Source organism: Hyla sarda, unplaced genomic scaffold, assembly GCF_029499605.1.
Source record: "Hyla sarda isolate aHylSar1 unplaced genomic scaffold, aHylSar1.hap1 scaffold_85, whole genome shotgun sequence".
In the NCBI taxonomy this organism is placed as follows: domain Eukaryota; kingdom Metazoa; phylum Chordata; class Amphibia; order Anura; family Hylidae; genus Hyla; species Hyla sarda.
Window position 1 is genome coordinate 267,549 of NW_026610877.1, and position 19,703 is coordinate 287,251.

At 45.3% G+C, this 19,703-nt stretch overlaps 1 protein-coding gene across 2 annotated transcripts in view; it reads left to right on the plus strand.

Annotated features, from left to right (window-relative positions):
- LOC130347721 (transcription factor SOX-5-like) overlaps positions 1–19,703 on the plus strand; it is a 335,063-nt gene that overhangs the window by 58,121 nt on the left and 257,239 nt on the right. For both annotated transcript variants that reach the window (XM_056554667.1, XM_056554668.1), the window contains exon 3: positions 6,213–6,423. In XM_056554667.1, coding sequence (XP_056410642.1) covers positions 6,393–6,423 — 31 coding nt within the window. In that variant the 5' untranslated portion in view covers positions 6,213–6,392. The remainder of the gene's footprint in view (positions 1–6,212; positions 6,424–19,703) is intronic.

Genomic DNA, 19,703 nt, shown 5'->3' on the forward strand with positions numbered 1-19,703 from the left:
AAGTTCACTTCCTTCTTGCTACAGGATGCGGATCATGCTCACTACATTCTCCGGAAGACAGACATTGTTCATATTTTCTCTTTCCAGTACACTTACCTTTTGTAAGGTCACAGAGCATGCCCACTACACTCACCCATAATAGTCTATAGGTGATGCTTAAAGCTCACTTCCTACCTGCACAATAACTTCTGCACAGGAAGCAGAGCATGCTCACTACATCCTCCCATAGAAATCTATAGAAGACTGACATTGTTAAACTCTTCTCTTTCCAGTACACTTACCTTTGCAAGGTCACAGAGCATGCCCACTTCATTCTCCCATAATAGTCTATTGTTGATGGTTAAAGCTCGATCATTCTTCACAGGATATAGAGCATGCTTTCCCATAGAAATCTATAGAAGATGGACATTGTTCACCTTTTCTCTTTCCGGTACACTTACCTCTGCCTTGTCACAGAGCATGCCCACTACACTCTCCCATACAAGTCTACAAATGATGGTCACAGCTCCCTGTCCCTACACAATGTCCGCATGGGTTACAGTGCATTCTCATAATACTTCTCTATAGAATTGAATAGATGAGGGACACAACTCATCTCTTTGACCCCTGCACATATCACAGAGCATGCCCACTACACTCTCCTATAGAACCCAACAGGTGATGTGGCTGCTCCCCTACAGGATGCTGCAATGACCACATCCAGAGCTGCATTCATCTGACACAGTGTTTCCCAACCAGGGTGCCTCCAGCTGTGGCCAAACTACAACTCCCAGCATGCCCGGACAGCCAAAGGCTGTCCGGGCATGCTGCGGGCATGCTGGGAGTTGTAGTTTGGCCACAGCTGGAGGCACCCTCGTTGGGAAACACTGATCCGACAGCTCAGCTGTGACATCCCGGTGTCTCTTCCTATAAATGCAGCTTTGGATGTAACTAGAGTACAAGGTCTGCGCAGCCTTTCACCGCAGACGCCGCCTGTCCCGCTGCGCCAACATGTCATTTAAATCTGCGCATTAGAAGACGCTCTTGCCGTCCCGGACGCAGGCCGCGGCGCTACAGGTCTCCGTTTTTGATCAGCGACTCATTTTGCCATTTCATAAATTCGCCAAATACAATGCGTTAATAGAAGCGAAGTAAACTGCGCTGTGTTAATTGAGATGCCGCTCGCATTGATCCTTTGTGGCGGTGTCCGCGCCGCCATCTATGGCTCCTATATAAATCCGATGCTGAATGAGCAGGAAATCTATTAAATTAATTAGGAGAGATGGAGAGCGACTCTTGTGCGCCGGCCGCTCGCTTTGTGCGCTCGCTCTGTGTGTTACGAGAGTCTAAGTGCTCAATAGGAGCTTTTTAATTATGAGCTCCCTGTTTGATCTCGCCGCGCATAATGAACGGATTTCCAGCGACTTTTGTGGAAGCGTCTCCGCGTCGCGTGACTGAATGATACCTGCCCGCTAATTCTCCCCTGATTTACATGGAGCCCTTCTCGTCAGTAACAGCGCTATTGTTCCGCCGGAGCCGATGGACTCTGACCGCGGTGAAAAGCCTTGGGTTCCTGGTCGTGGGTGGGCACGGTGGGGGGGGCGCCATTTTCGAGGTTGCTCAATATTTAGCTTATTGATCTGGAAGAATTGATGGAGCGACACCGGGTGGAAAATACCGTAAAGTGGGTCTCTTCTTAGGAGTTTCCCTTTTTAAAAGGTGGTGACAAATCTGCATTCAGAATGCGTCATTTTTACATGTCGCAGAGCGTGACCGCAACACTCTCCCATGGAAACTAATGGATATTTATCACAGCTCCCCTCTATTCCCTCCCTGGACGGGATACAGAGCATGACCACAATTCTCTCCCCAGCACACCTCCATCATCCTACCTGTTCAGGACATAGAGCATGACCACAACACTCTCCCATGAAAACCAATGGATAATTGTCACATCTCACCTCCATCATTTTCCCTGTTCAGGACATAGAGCATGACCACAACACACTCCCATGGAAACCAATGGATAATTGTCACATCTCACCTCCATCATCCTCCCTGTTCAGGACATAGAGCATGACCACAACAATTTCCCATGGAAACCAATGGAAAATTGTCACATCTCACCTCCATCATTTTCCCTGTTCAGGACATAGAGCATGACCACAACACTCTCCCATGGAAACCAAAGAATAATTGTCACATCTCACCTCCATCATTTTCCCTGATCAGGACATAGAGCATGACCACAACACTCTCCCATGCAAAGCAAAGAATAATTGTCTCAGCTCACCTCCATCCCCTTCACATCACAGGACATAGAGCATGACCACAACACTCTCCCATGGAAACTAATGGATATTTATGACAGCTCCCCTCCCCTGGACGGGACACAGAGCATGAACACAACACTCTCCAATGGAAACCAATAGATTATTGTCACAGCCCACCTCCATCATCTTCCCTGTTCAGGACACAGAGCATGACCGCAATACTCTCCCATGAAAAAAAAATGGATATTTATCATAGCTCATCTCCTCCCCTTTCTGCACAGGGCATAGAACACAACCACAATAAACTCCTATGGTACCCAAAAGATAATTGTCACCGTTCACCTTTTCCATTCTTCCATCTTATATGTTCAGGACTTAGAGCATGACCACAAAACTCCCATGGAAACCAGTGGATAGTTGTCACATCTCAACCCCATCATCTTCCCCTATTCAAGACATGGAACATAATTACAACATTCTCTCATGCAAAGCAAAGAATAATTGTCTCACCTCCATCCCCTTTACATCACAGGACATAGAGCATGACCACAACACTCTCCCATGGAAACCAATTAATATTTATCACTGCTCACCTCCATCCCCTCCCTGTTCAGGACATAGAGCATGACCACAACACCCTCCCATGGAAACCAATGGATAATTGTCACATCTCCCTTCCATCATCTTCCCTGTTCAGGACATAGAGCATGACCACAATATTCTCCCATGGAAACCAATGGATAATTGTCACATCTCCCTTCCATCATCTTCCCTGTTCAGGACATAGAGCATGACCACAACACTCTCCCATGGAAACCAATTAATATTTATCACTGCTCACCTCCATCCCCTCCCTGTTCAGGACATAGAGCATGACCACAACAATCTCCCATGGAAACCAATGGATAATTTTCCTAGCTCTCCTGGGCAGAGATGATTTTACAGGTTACAGAGTTTGCTCATTACACTCTCCCATAGAAGTCAGTAGGTGATGTGCACAGCTCCCCTCCTCCACTCCTCGTACAGGTCACAGAGCATGCTCGCACAGTCATAGAAGTCTATAGGAGATGGGACAGCTCATCCCCATTGCATTTGGAGTGGACATTGGTTTTAGTCATCACCCTGCGATCTAAGTCTATGAATCTGTATCAGGTGAACTTTCCCTTTAAGGAATGTTTCCACCTATGCAGGATTTATATATTGTTAATAAAATAAGTATCCAACACGCCAGCTCTGCTAGACCGGACGCGGTTATCAACGTCACCTATGACAAAGCTGTAGGGGAATCCAGGCTATTGTTCCCTGTTATCAGCCATGTCCGGAGGCTGTAGTGTTGTTGTGTAGGATTAGTGACCTCTCCCCCCCCCCCCCCCCCCCCCCCCCCCCCGGCCCAGTACGTTGTCCCTTTGTGTTGCCCGCACAGTGGAGAGGAATGTGTCTCCTGCACCAGGTCTGACGCTATAACTCATCCGGGGCTTTCATCTTCCTCCCTGAGACACATAATGACACCTTGTAGCTGCGCCTGACCCCATGAAACGAGTCGCTCGGGGTCCTTAGTCCTCCTGTCCCTGCAGGTTTTATGACTAGAAAGACTAGAGATGGAGAAGGGTCGGCCACGGCGCCGCGTCTGCGTCAAATCCGTAGATCCTCATACTATATTTTATTTTCACAGTTTTATTTATTTTATATTTACTTTTGTATTTTTTTTTTATTATTTTGTGTCAATATTTATTTGTGTGTGTGTGTGTGTGTATATATATATATATATATTATTTTTTTATGATTATTTTGTGTCATATACTTTCTATTTATTTGTATGTATATATATATATATATATATATATATATATATATATTTATATATATTATTTTTTTTATTTTATTTAAATGTTCCTAATATTTTGGATTCATTGTAATATTTATGGATTTTCATTACTCATACTGTTTATTTTTGTAATATTTATAATTTTTCTTATTTTTTATTGTATATATTTTTTTCTACTTCTTTTTGCAATTTTTATTTTATATTTCCATTATTATTTATTATTTAACTTTATTAGCATTATTATTTATAATAATTATTCTATCCATTTTTCTTATTTGATATATTTAGTTCATTATTTTTATTTAATATTTTCCCTTATTATTATTAATGTATTATTATTATTTTTAAGCAATATCATTATTTTATTAATAATAATTGTATACATTATTCTTATTTTGTATTGTATTTAGTTTATTATATTTCTTTTTTACTATTTTTTTATTATTATTTATTCAAAAAAAAAATTAATCAATATTATTTTATTATTATTAATAATAATTGTGTGTATATATATATATATATATATATATATATATATATATATATTTATGAAATTATTATTTTTTTACCCCTCACATTTTCGATCATTGCGTTCAGCACCAGACAGGTTTCCCACTCGGCGACCCTCTCAGTTCGGCGCAGACTTCCCCACCTCGCGCGCAACGCGTTCCCCTGTGATATTGATGCGCTCACCTGTATCCCAGCTCCGGGTCCACCCCTCCCCCGCACCCTCGCTGTCACTTTCAATTAGATACGGCTAAGTGGCACAATTACAGGGTTGCCATTTACGCCGCGGCTGATATCGGGGACACATGGTCCATTGTCAGCTGGCACGTTCGCAATCATTAATTTAATTTAGTTTTCGGAGATGAGCTGCCGGAATGGTGGAGATACGGCGGCAGCGGCGGTGCGTGGGGGGGGGGGCCTCGGGATCCGAGATCTGGAATCGTTCCACGCTATTCATTGCGGAAACACCCAGTAAATCTGCCAGATGGAGCCGCTCTGAACCCTGGGTGATCCGGGCGCCGTTCTGCAGCCCCCTTGATCATCTCGCGCTTTTCATTCCGGCGAATACGTAAATCGTTTACCAACAATTGTCGCAGTTTATTCTTTTCCACATGAATGATAAATACAAACAAGATCGTCCTAGAACTGTAAAAAAATGGTGCTGATGAGCCATAAGACAAGTAAAAGAATTTTATATATATCTATATATATCTATATATATATATATATATATATATATATATACAGTTACATATCGCTACATTGTATCTTCCTCCAATAGAAAAAAAATTGTTACAGTTTAGGAAAAGTTACAAACCGCAACTTTTTTCTTTAATTGTAACAAAATTAATTGTTGAATGTGAACGTTTGCAGCCGATTTATAGTGACACGGTTGGCGGCGGCGAATATTGAATGTGTATATCGGTGTCCGGCGCGGCCTCGTGTTATTATATTATATATATATATATATATATATATATATATATATATATATATATAAGATCTGTTTGCCAGTGCGGGAAAATAGTTGTCATGGGGATTATTCTTCAGTATCTCTTCTCTGTAGTCCAGTGTTTCCCAACCAGGGTGCCTCCAGCTGTTGCAAAACTACAACTCCCAGCATGCCCGGACAGCCAACGGCTGTCCGGGCATGCTGGGAGTTGTAGTTTTGCAACAGCTGGAGACACACTGTTTGGAAAACACTTGATGTGCACTGATACAATGTCACGAGTTCTTCATCACTTTGTTACATTGTCGCAGCCTCTTCGCTGACTGCAAACGGAAAGAGCAGAAAATGTTGATACCTCGAAACAAAAAAGTTTTTCAAAAAGTTTCAGAACTTTTTCAGACGACTGAACTGGCAGAAAGTAATGGCGCCCCTTATAGGCCGCACAAGGCAGTGCCGCTGGGCGTCACCAGGTGGCCACCTGTAGTTTCAGCAGCGACGTTCAGTCACAGCGACGATGAGGATTTTCCTACCATCTTTACTTTCGCTTGTTAATTGAGAATATTATAACCCTTCATCACTGCTGTAGTCGGCCGCCATATATAAGGGGAGGGGCTTACATACTTACGTATTCTGGTCGCTCACCCTTTTTAATTTTATTTATTTTTCTCCTTTTTTCCAGGATATAGACGGCAATAAGGTGGTCTCTTCATTTGCCCCTCAAAACTCAGCTACCTCACCCCAGAAGGCAGATGAAGGAGGGCGGCAAAGCGGCGAAATCTTGTCAAACGCTGCTTTGGGGACCCCCGAGAGGCGTAAAGGTAGCTTGGCGGACGTGGTGGACACGCTGAAGCAGCGGAAAATGGAGGAGCTGATCAAGAGCGAACCGGAAGGTAAGACCAAGAATGGCGCGGACATTTTGGTTTTCTTTTCATGTTGGTTTGGCGCGGTTTTTGTGGTGCATTATAAATCTTCGTGGGAGGAGCTTGTGGGTCGCATGACTATTTAAAAAGGAAGGTTAAGTCTGACACCAGTTTGCTAGTATAGGGCAGGGAAAGGGGCCAGAAGCGTTACGGAAGCGTAAAACGCTATGGAGGTGACAATTCTAGTAGAGTTCCCCTTTAAGAGTCATTCACCTAGTTGATAAAGAGATTCCTAAAGCAACGGAAAATGGAGGCGACGGTCAAACCGGAAGCTAAGGCAACAATGGCGCGGAAATTGTGTTTTGTTTATTTGTATTGGTTTGGCGCAGTTTCTATATGTCATTGTGGGAGGAGCTTATGGGTCACATGACTATTTGAGAGAAAGGTGAAGTGGCACCTGTTTTTTGTAGCACGAGGTTCTTTAAATAGTAGCGCAGGGGGAGTGGCTTTAGAACGCTAAATAGGTGCCAATTCTTGCGGAGTTCCCTTTAAGCTCCTGAGTCATTCACCTAGTTGACAGAGATTCCTGTTCCTACAGGGCAGGTTTTGTTCCTTTGAGTCGTCGCCCTTCGTGTAGCCACAGGCGCTCGCGCTCCGTCATTGTCAGGAACCTGTGCAAACAGTGGCGAGCCGTCCCGCAGTCACGTCGGGGGTAGAGCCCTCCGCATTCTTCTCATAGTTGGGATTTAATCCCCATTGTGGTGGAGTTCTGTGCCATTGGGTCGGGGGGTATTGTCTGAGGGTGGCAGCGCGCTCTGCCTTCCGTACACAATGCGCCCTGTCGCAATACACTTTGGCACTTTGGCTGTTGACAGCCGCGCTATTGTCTCCTGCCACAAAAGGGAGAACGGACCCGGATTACGTTTCTGTTTACTCTCTGGATAAACAAGCAGAACATGGAGGGACTTGCTGTGCGGAGGAGAAAGGGGGGGATGGGGGATGGGGGGGGTCATCGGACGGCGAATCGCTGTGTCGTAACTCGTACGAAAATCCAAACACCCCCCCCCCCCCCCAGTATGTGCGCAGCGACAACATCCCCCCCCCCCCCCCCCCCCCAGTTACTCATTGACTAAAGTAAAAGCTGTTGGTTGCACAGAAAAAAATGGCGGTATAACAGGGTGGTTGTGATGTCATCACCTGCGTATAATCAGAGACCTCGCCTCCATCTTTGATTTCCTAGAATGTGCAGGTTGGGCCTCTAGGCCTATGGTGTCCAACCTGTGGCCCTCCAGCCATTGCCAAACTACAACTCCCAGCATGCCCAGTTGGGATACACTGAACTACAGAATCATAGCAGAATAAACTGCAACATTGTAACAATTTGTGTTCGTTATTTGTTATTATTATTATTATTATTATTATTTATTTTTACTAAATTGTTACAATGTTGAGCCGTAGAGTCTGTTATAACTCTGTAGCCCTGTGTTTCTCGACCAGGGTGCCTCCAGCTGTAGCAGAACTACAACTCCCAGCATGCCCGGACAGCGTTCCCCAACCTGTGACTCCTCAGTCATTGTAGAACTACAACTCCCATCATGCCCTTTCCCAACCAAAGTTGGGACACACTGGACTGCAGAGTTATAACCGGATCTACAGCTCAGAATAAACTGCAACATTGTAACAATTTGTGATTATTATTATTATTATTATTATTTATTATTATTATTATTATTACTAAATTGTTACTGTATTGTGGTTTATTCTGAGCCGTAGAGTCTGTTATGACTCTTTAGTCTGGTGTTTCCCAACCAGGGTGCCTCCAGCTGTTGCAAAACTACAACTCCCAGCATACCCAGACAGCGTTCCCCAACCTGTGACTCCTCAGCCATTGTAGAACTACAACTCCCATCATGCCCTTTCCCAACCATAGTTGGGACACACTGGACTGCAGAGTTATAAGAGACTCTACAGCTCAGAATAAACTGCAACATTGTAACAATTTGTGATTATTATTATTATTATTACTAAATTGTTACTGTATTGTGGTTTATTCTGAGCTGTAGACTCTGTTATGACTCTTTAGTCTGGTGTTTCCCAACCAGGGGGCCTTCAGCTGTTGCAAAACTACAACTCCCAGCATGCCCAGACAGCGTTCTCCAACCTGACTCCCCAGCCATTGTAGAACTACAACTCCCATGATGCCCATTTCCAACCAAACTTGGAACACACTGGACTTCAGAATTATAGCGGACTGTACCGCTCAGAATAAACTGCAACATTGTAACAATTTATTATAATAATAATAATAATAATAATAAATAATAAACACAAATAGTTACAATGTTGCAGTTTATTCTGAGCGGTACAGTCCGCTATAATTCTGAAGTCCAGTGTGTTCCAAGTTTGGTTGGAAATGGGCATCATGGGAGTTGTAGTTCTCTACAATGGCTGGGGAGTCACAGGTTGGAGAACATTGTCTCTCATGCTGGAAGTTGTAGTTTTGCAACAGCTGGAGGCACCCTGGTTGGGAAACACCAGACTAAAGAGTCATAACAGACTCTACGGCTCAGAATAAACCACAATACAGTAACAATTTAGTAATAATAATAATAAATTATAATCAACAATAATAATAATAATCACAAATTGTTACAATGTTACAATTTATTCAGAGCTGTACAGTCCGGTATAACTGTAGAATCAGCTATTACTCTGTAGTCCAGTGTATACTGTGTTGTGCAAAACTACAACTCCCAGCATGCCCGGACAGCCGAAGGCTGTCCGGGCATGCTGGGAGTTGTAGTTTTGCAACAGCTGGAGGGACACTTGTTAGGAAACACTGGACTACAGAGTTATAACAGACTCTACGGATCAGAATAAACTGCAACATTGTAACAATTTGTGTTTATTATTTATTATTATTATTCTTATTATTATACTAAATTGTTACAATGTTGCAGTTTATTCTGATCTGTAGAGTCTGTTATAACTCTGTAGTCCAGAGTTTCCTAACAAGTGTGCCTCCAGCTGTTGCAAAGACATAGAGGCACCCTGATAGGGGTTTCAGTGCGTTGCGGCACAGTACAGTATTGGATCCTTCTGGTTGATACTTTGTATCCACTTTGGATGTTTAGTTTCTCACTTAATACATAGTTCAGGCTCCGACTCGGTCGCCGACCGAAGAGGATGGAGCGAACGTCAAGACGCCCGGGCGAGAGAGAGAGAGGGTGGCTGAGATTGCAGGACGCGGTAGTGACGGCACCGCCATCGATTCTGGAGACCCCATTAGCGCAGGTCAGATGGAAACATTAAAACGAATCCCGAGCCGGCGCATTATATCTGCCGCTTATGAAAATGTACAAACAAAAGATCCGCAAAGCTTTGAAAAAAAGAGAATGAGGGGGGAAAAAAAAACCTGCGTCCGACGTGAGACTTCACTCGCCGCTCGCCATTGTTCCATTGTCTTCCAGAGGCCATTAAAATGAACAGCGGGTTGTGCTGCAAATTTCATTAAGCCTTTGTGGGGTCATTATGCCGAAGCCGTATTCATGGAGCCCCCCCCCCCCCCCCCCCTCGCCTCCTGCGAACCAGCGCTAAAAGTGAAATGAGAAAGACGGAGCGAGGAGCCGCACAAAGGGGCGAGTGGGATGGGCACTAATGGGGGGGACGCGTCATGCTGCCATCACCCACATCTTTATTTACATCTATACATAACGCTCCCGGATCCTACATATTCCAAGTCAATATCCCCGAGACGTTTGGTGCGTCTCCGATCCCGTGTTCCTTTTCCTTGTTGGTTTTTACCATGAGGGGGAGGATATTGGGTCCAGGATACTGAGTGAACCAGACCCTCACCTCATCATATATAGATTGTATTCACCTGTCCTACAGTCACCTCTCCTCTCCTGACATGGCTGATAACAGAGAACAATAGATATATTCACCTGTCCTACAGTCACCTCTCCTCTCCTGACATGGCTGATAACAGAGAACAATAGATATATTCACCTGTCCTACAGTCACCTCTCCCCTCCTGACAGGACTAATAGCAGAGAACAATAGATTATATTCACCTGTCCTACAGTCACCTCTCTACTCCTGACATGGCTGATAACAGAGAACAATAGATATATTCACCTGTCCTACAGTCACCTCTCTCCTCCTGACATGGCTGATAACAGAGAACAATAGATATATTCACCTGTCCTACAGTCATCTCTCCCCTCCTGACATGGCTGATAACAGAGAACAATAGATTGTATTCACCTGTCCTACAGTCACCTCTCTCCTCCTGACATGGCTGATAACAGAGAAAAATAGATATATTCACCTGTCCTACAGTCACCTCTCCTCTCCTGACATGGCTGATAACAGAGAACAATAGATATATTCTCCTGTCCTACAGTCACCTCTCCCCTCCTGACATGGCTGATAACATAGAACAATAGATTATATTCACCTGTCCTACAGTCACCTCTCCTCTCCTGACATGGCTGATAACAGAGAACAATAGCTATATTCACCTGTCCTACAGTCACCTCTCCTCTCCTGACATGGCTGATAACAGAGAACAATAGATATATTCACCTGTCCTACAGTCACCTCTCCCCTCCTGACATGGCTGATAACAGAGAACAATAGATATATTCTCCTGTCCTACAGTCACCTCTCCTCTCCTGACATGGCTGATAACAGAGAACAATAGATTATATTCACCTGTCCTACAGTCACCTCTCCCCTCCTGACATGGCTGATAACAGAGAACAATAGATATATATTCACCTGTCCTACAGTCACCTCTCCCCTGCTGACATGGCTGATAACAGAGAACAATAGATATATTCTCCTGTCCTACAGTCACCTCTCCCCTCCTGACATGGCTGATAACAGAGAACAATAGATATATTCACCTGTCCTACAGTCACCTCTCCCCTCCTGACATGGCTGATAACAGAGAACAATAGAAATATTCACCTGTCCTACAGTCATCTCTCCCCTCCTGACATGGCTGATAACAGAGAACAATAGATATATTCACCTGTCCTACAGTCACCTCTCCCCTCCTAACATGGCTGATAACAGGGAACAATAGATATATTCACCTGTCCTACAGTCACCTCTCCCCTCCTGACATGGCTGATAACAGAGAACAATAGAAATATTCACCTGTCCTACAGTCATCTCTCCCCTCCTGACATGGCTGATAACAGAGAACAATAGATTATATTCACCTGTCCTACAGTCACCTCTCCTCTCCTGACATGGCTGATAACAGAGAACAATAGATATATTCACCTGTCCTACAGTCACCTCTCCCCTCCTGACATGGCTGATAACAGAGAACAATAGATATATTCACCTGTCCTACAGTCACCTCTCCCCTCCTGACATGGCTGATAACAGAGAACAATAGATATATTCACCTGTCCTACAGTCACCTCTCCCCTCCTGACATGGCTGATAACAGAGAACAATAGATTATATTCACCTGTCCTACAGTCACCTCTCTCCCCTCCTGACATGGCTGATAACAGAGAACAATAGATATATTCACCTGTCCTACAGTCACCTCTCCCCTCCTGCAGGCTCTCTGTATGGCAGTGCCCCCCCGCGCTGCGCTCCATGTGGCGGTATCTGTACCCGTACCTGTTATGGTTGTGTCCGGTTGGCACCACATCGCCCTGACAAGTACATTCATCCGGCTCATAATTTGCGTAATTGTGAGCGCGCTCAGTGTAATCCCCTAGAAAATCTCCACACAACTTTCCCATAATCAGACCCCGAGGACATGGCGGCCCCCTCCCCTGCTCTCCGCTACCTTAACTGTTTGAAGGGAGATTTTTGCCTGATTAAGTCGCCATCGCTGGATATTGCGATGTCTTCCATGTCTGACAGAGCGCGAGTCCTCGCCGCCCCGGGGCTTCTATTTCTCCAGCGCAGATAATACAATCACCGCTAACAAGGCAATAAAGTCACTCACCGTCATTGTCTGCCGGGCAGCGGAACGGTGGCGAAAGAAAGTCCTGGAACGTCCGCCGCCGGATGGGGGATCATGTGACTGCGCAGACCCCGATAGACTGTGAGAAAGGTCTACAAGTGTCACCCAAGACAAATGACTGGAGCACAGGATTGTTATATACTGCAGAGCTGCACTCACTATTCTGCTGTTACATCATGTCTTATCCTCCTGAGCTGCACTCACTATTCTGCTGTTACATCATGTCTTATCCTTCAGAGCTGCACTCACCATTCTGCTGTTACATCATGTTTTATCCTCCAGAGCTGCACTCACTATTCTGCTGTTACATCATGTCTTATCCCCCAGAGATGCACTCACTATTCTGCTGTTACATCATGTTTTATCCTCCAGAGCTGCACTCACTATTCTGCTGTCACATCATGTCTTATCCTCCAGAGATGCACTCACTATTCTGCTGTTACATCGTTTCTTATCCTCTAGAGATGCACTCACTATTCTGCTGTTACATCATGTCTTATCCTCCAGAGCTGCACTCACTATTCTGCTGTTACATCATATCTTATCCTCCAGAGCTGCACTCACTACTCTGCTGTTACATCATATCCTATCCCCCAGAGCTGCACTCACTTTTCTGCTGTTACATCATGTCTTATCCTCCAGAGATGCACTCACTATTCTGCTGTTACATCAGGTCTTATCCTCTAGAACTGCACTCACTATTCTGCTGTTACATCATATCTTATCCTCCAGAGCTGCACTCACTATTCTGCTGTTACATCGTATCATGTCCCCCAGAGCTGCACTCACTATTCTGCTGTTACATCGTATCATGTCCCCCAGAGCTGCACTCACTATTCTGCTGTTACATCATATCTTATCCTCCAGAGCTGCACTCACTATTCTGCTGTTACATCATGTCTTATCCTCCAGAGCTGCACTCACTATTCTGCTGTTACATCATATCATGTCCCCCAGAGCTGCACTCACTATTCTGCTGTTACATCATATCTTATCCTCCAGAGCTGCACTCACTATTCTGCTGTTACATCGTATCATGTCCCCCAGAGCTGCACTCACTATTCTGCTGTTACATCGTATCATGTCCCCCAGAGCTGCACTGCACAGAGGTGAATTGTAGATAATAACTTGATGTAACACGTAAAGCAAAATATTTACAAAGTTACTCAACGTTCTAAGTGACTTTAACCCTTACAGCACCGTCCAACATAAACAGTGTCTGAGAAGTGACTGCGCAGCAGAGTGGAGTGAGTTATGGCATTTCAGCAGCGTGTGGTTACGTTGTCACTCGTGGAGTAGTGCTGGGTGTGAATGGGGCCACAGTAGGTAACCATTACCCTGGCATGCGGCCCCGGATGGTGGCGTCTCTCTGCGGTATGCATGGCACATACACGTGGAGAGGCGCCACCTGCTCCTGAGCCCTCTTGTTTCGGGCTCGAAAGGTTTAGGACCCTCGGTGAATAATAAGCATCCAATCTTGGAGGAGGCGGCGGCCCGTCTCGGTGCCGCTGTAGTGTTTGGTGAGGGCCGTTGTGGTCCCCCCGAGGTGCCCGCCATGACCGTGCATATTAAATTTAATCAGGCTCCTCAGGCCACCGTGACTGTGTGATTAACTGCGCCAAGTGCAGTTCAAGCCGCGTCACTTCATTACAACCCGCCAGCCGGCCCGGCTTCTAGTGGGCACTTGGCCTTGTTTAATAGGATCTGCTGGTGAAGTGGGCACGACCCGCACTAGAGTGAGTGAAGAGCTCACTTCAATGTTTCCTTCACCACCTGCGCCCCCAGTGTCAGGCAGGATGTGGCACATGGGCAGCGGCCCTGGCACTGACCCGCCGCTCTGGGATGGACGTTGCTGGGGCTCAGTTATTCCGATTGTTCTCGGTGCCAGGTACGAGCTGTTTTACTGCGGAAACTAATGAGGGGAAAGATTTCAGGACGTTTCCTGAAGAAGCTGGAAATTCCTTGTGTGGGTGAACCTGGGCAGGAAGCGAGCCGCCTGTGAGCCGGGGAACCGAGCCCAGTGAGCTGTGTTTAGTGTGGGCAAAGCCCCCTCAACCAGCCCGCTGACACTACAAAACCAGCCTGTAGACCCACTCAGAACCAGTCTGCTGACCTTACAGAACCATTCTATAGACCCCCTCAGAACAAGCCCACTGACTCTTCAAAACCAGTCTGAAGACCCCCTCAGAACCAGTCCGCTGACCTTACAGAACCATTCTATAGACCCCCTCAGAACAAGCCCACTGACTCTTCAAAACCAGTCTGAAGACCCCCTCAGAACCAGTCCTCTGACCTTACAGAACCATTCTATAGACCCCCTCAGAACAAGCCCACTGACTCTTCAAAATCAGTCTGTAGACCCCCTCAGAACCAGTCCTCTGACCTTACAGAACCATTCTATAGACCCCCTCAGAACAAGCCCACTGACTCTTCAAAATCAGTCTGTAGACCCCCTCAGAACCAGTCCTCTGACCTTACAGAACCATTCTATAGACCCCCTCAGAACAAGCCCACTGACTCTTCAAAATCAGTCTGTAGACCCCCTCAGAACCAGCCCGCTGACCTTACAGATCCAGCCCGTATACCCCTTCAGAACCAGTCTACTGACCCTACAGCCTGGAGACGTCCTCTCAGAACCAGCCTGCTGACCCTACAGAACCAGCCCGTAGATCCCCTCAGAAACAGCCCGCTGACCCTACAGAACCAGCCTGGAGACCCCCCAGAGCCAGCTTGCTGACACTACAAAACCATCCTGTAGACCCCCTCAGAACCAGTCCGCTGACCCTACAGCCTTGAGACGTCCTCTCAGAACCAGCCCACTGACCCTACAGAACCAGCCCGTAGACCCCCTCAGAACAAGCCCGCTGACCCTACAGCCTGGAGATGTTCTCTCAGAACCAGTCCATGGACCCCCAAGAATCAGCCTGTGGACCCCCCCCCCAGAACCAGCCTGCTGATCCTACAGAACCAGCCCATACACCCCCCACAGAATCAGCCCGTAGACCCCCCCCCCCCCAGAACCAACCGATAGAACCCTCCAGATAACTGACCCATAGATCCCTTCAGATAACCGACCCATAGACCCCCCACCCAGAACCAGCCCACTGACCCTGCAAAATCAGCCCATGGGACCCTCGCCCCTGAGAAATAACTCCTATTTCACCCTCCAGAGCTGTAGAGGGGTCAGTGGTGTTTGCAGTTCTGGGTGATGACCCCTCTGGGCTCTAGAGCGGCGGCCATTGATATAGGCGCAGAGTCGGGGGCTTAGACTTTGTATCACGTTAGTCAGGCCGGGGCGATACATTGTAGCAAACACCCAGGTGAGGGAACAGGGCGGAGGTGAGATGGAAAGAAAGGCCCAGTGGGAGTAAACATGGCTGTCATCGGGCGCTTTGTGCGCAGTGTTTACTCTGCTATTCCTGGACAATAGACATTGTGCGCTGGCTCTGCCGGGCGGCGCGGCTTCTCCCCATCTTTTGTCCTTTTGTTCGCTCTCTATAAAGTTTGCTGGATCTTTGTTTGTACCTGAGCCCCTGACAAGGCATGTGAGCAATGCGGCAACGCCTCCGCCATCTTCCATGGACATTCCACAGAGCATTACCTGCGAGTATGTGTCAGGACACGACTGCGCCAAACCCCCAGCCCCGCACATATATATGACCTGGGGGGTTACATGGGACTGCAGGTCACCTCTACTATTATCTGTACTCAGAGTTATCACTGTTATCTGTGGTGTTACATAGGACTGCAGGTCACATCTATACGTTATCTGTACTCAGAGAGATATCACTGTTATCTGTGGTGTTACATAGGACTGCAGGTCACATCTATACATTATATGTACTCAGAGTGTTATCACTGTTATCTGTGGTGTTACATAGGACTGCAGGTCACATCTATACATTATCTGTACTCAGAGAGTTATCACTGTGTTATCTGTGGTGTTACATAGGACTGCAGGTCACATCTATACATTATCTGTACTCAGAGAGATATCACTGTGTTATCTGTGGTGTTACATAGGACTGCAGGTCACATCTATACATTATCTGTACTCAGAGAGATATCACTTATCTGTGGTGTTACATAGGACTGCAGGTCACATCTATACATTATCTGTACTCAGAGAGTTATCACTGTTATCTGTGGTGTTACATAGGACTGCAGGTCACATCTATACATTATCTGTACTCAGAGAGTTATCACTGTTATCTGTGGTGTTACATAGGACTGCAGGTCACATCTATACATTATCTGTACTCAGAGAGATATCACTGTTATCTGTGGTGTTACATAGGACTGCAGGTCACATCTATACATTATCTGTACTCAGAGAGTTATCACTGTTATCTGTGGTGTTACATAGGACTGCAGGTCACATCTATACATTATCTGTACTCAGAGAGTTATCACTGTTATTTGTGGTGTTACATAGGACTGCAGGTCACATCTACTACATTATCTGTACTCAGAGAGATATCACTGTTATCTGTGGTGTTACATAGGACTGCAGGTCACATCTATACATTATCTGTACTCAGAGAGTTATCACTGTTATCTGTGGTGTTACATAGGACTGCAGGTCACATCTATACATTATCTGTACTCAGAGAGTTATCACTGTTATCTGTGGTGTTACATAGGACTGCAGGTCACATCTACTACATTATCTGTACTCAGAGAGTTATCACTGTTATCTGTGGTGTTACATAGGACTGCAGGTCACATCTATACATTATCTGTACTCAGAGAGTTATCACTGTTATCTGTGGTGTTACATAGGACTGCAGGTCACATCTATACATTATCTGTACTCAGAGAGTTATCACTGTGTTATCTGTGGTGTTACATAGGACTGCAGGTCACATCTACTACATTATCTGTACTCAGAGAGTTATCACTGTTATCTGTGGTGTTACATAGGACTGCAGGTCACATCTATACATTATCTGTACTCAGAGAGTTATCACTGTTATCTGTGGTGTTACATAGGACTGCAAGTCACATCTATACATTATCTGTACTCAGAGAGTTATCACTGTTATCTGTGGTGTTACATAGGACTGCAGGTCACATCTATACATTATCTGTACTCAGAGAGTTATCACTGTTATCTGTGGTGTTACATAGGACTGCAGGTCACATCTATACATTATCTGTACTCAGAGGGTTATCACTGTGTTATCTGTGGTGTTACATAGGACTGCAGGTCACATCTATACATTATTTGTACTCAGAGAGATATCACTGTTATCTGTGGTGTTACATAGGACTGCAGGTGACATCTATACATTATCTGTACTCAGAGAGTTATCACTGTGTTATCTGTGGTGTTACATAGGACTGCAGGTCACATCTATACATTATCTGTACTCAGAGAGTTATCACTGTTATCTGTGGTGTTACATAGGACTGCAGGTCACATCTATACATTATTTGTACTCAGAGAGATATCACTGTTATCTGTGGTGTTACATAGGACTGCAGATCACATCTATACATTATCTGTACTCAGAGAGTTATCACTGTGTTATCTGTGGTGTTACATAGGACTGCAGGTCACATCTATACATTATCTGTACTCAGAGAGTTATCACTGTTATCTGTGGTGTTACATAGGACTGCAGGTCACATCTATACATTATCTGTACTCAGAGTTATCACTGTTATCTGTGGTGTTACATAGGACTGCAGGTCACATCTATACATGATCTGTACTCAGAGAGTTATCACTGTGTTATCTGTGGTGTTACATAGGACTGCAGGTCACATCTATACATTATCTGTACTCAGAGAGTTATCACTGTTATCTGTGGTGTTACATAGGACTGCAGGTCACATCTATACATTATCTGTACTCAGAGAGTAATCACTGTTATCTGTGGTGTTACATAGGACTGCAGGTCACATCTATACATTATCTGTACTCAGAGAGTTATCACTGTGTTATCTGTGGTGTTACATAGGACTGCAGGTCACATCTATACATTATCTGTACTCAGAGAGTTATCACTGTTATCTGTGGTGTTACATAGGACTGCAGGACACATCTATACATTATCTGTACTCAGAGAGTTATCACTGTGTTATCTGTGGTGTTACATAGGACTGCAGGTCACATCTATACATTATCTGTACTCAGAGAGTTATCACTGTTATCTGTGGTGTTACATAGGACTGCAGGTCACATCTATACATTATCTGTACTCAGAGAGTTATCACTGTTATCTGTGGTGTTACATAGGACTGCAGGTCACATCTATACATTATCTGTACTAAGAGAGTTATCACTGTGTTATCTGTGGTGTTACATAGGACTGCAGGTCACATCTATACATTATCTGTACTCAGAGAGTTATCACTGTTATCTGTGGTGTTACATAGGACTGCAGGTCATATCTATACATTATCTGTACTCAGAGAGTTATCACTGTTATCTGTGGTGTTACATAGGACTGCAGGTCACATCTATACATTATCTGTACTCAGAGAGTTATCACTGTGTGATCTGTGGTGTTACATAGGACTGCAGGTCACATCTATACATTATCTGTACTCAGAGAGTTATCACTGTTATCTGTGGTGTTACATAGGACTGCAGGTCACCTCTATCACTGTGTTATCTGTGGTGTTACATAGGACTGCAGGTCACCTCTATCACTGTGTTATCTGTGGTGTTACATAGGACTGCAGGTCACCTCTATCACTGTGTTGTCTGTGGTGTTACATAGGACTGCAGGTCACCTCTATCACTGTGTTATCTGTGGTGTTACATAGGACTGCAGGTCACCTCTATCACTGTGTTGTCTGTGGTGTTACATAGGACTGCAGGTCACCTCTATCACTGTGTTGTCTGTGGTGTTACATAGGACTGCAGGTCACCTCTATCACTGTGTTGGCCGGCTCTGCTACATCTGGATCCTCTTCTCTGATGCTGTATTGTTATTGAGGTCACCGTTCTTTATCTGCTGCAGCTTACACGGATTTACCCGCCATCGCCCCGGTCACCCTGGGATCATTAGTCGCCGTTAACCCCTTCTTGTCTGTGGTCCGCCCTCTGTCAGTGCGGTTCTGTGGTTTTCTCATGCCCTGCGCTTGCTGTCAGTGAATGGAGCATTTTGTTACGATTGTATCCAATCTGCTACAGACTGATACATAGTATCAAACTCCTAAGACAGGAAGATCTGCCTTGCTGCTGTGTCTGGGATCCTCTGAGGCCGTATTTCCCAACCAGGGTGCCTCCAGCTGTTGCAAAACTACAACTCCCAGCATGCCAGGACAGCCATTGTCTGTCCGGGCATGCTGGGAGTTG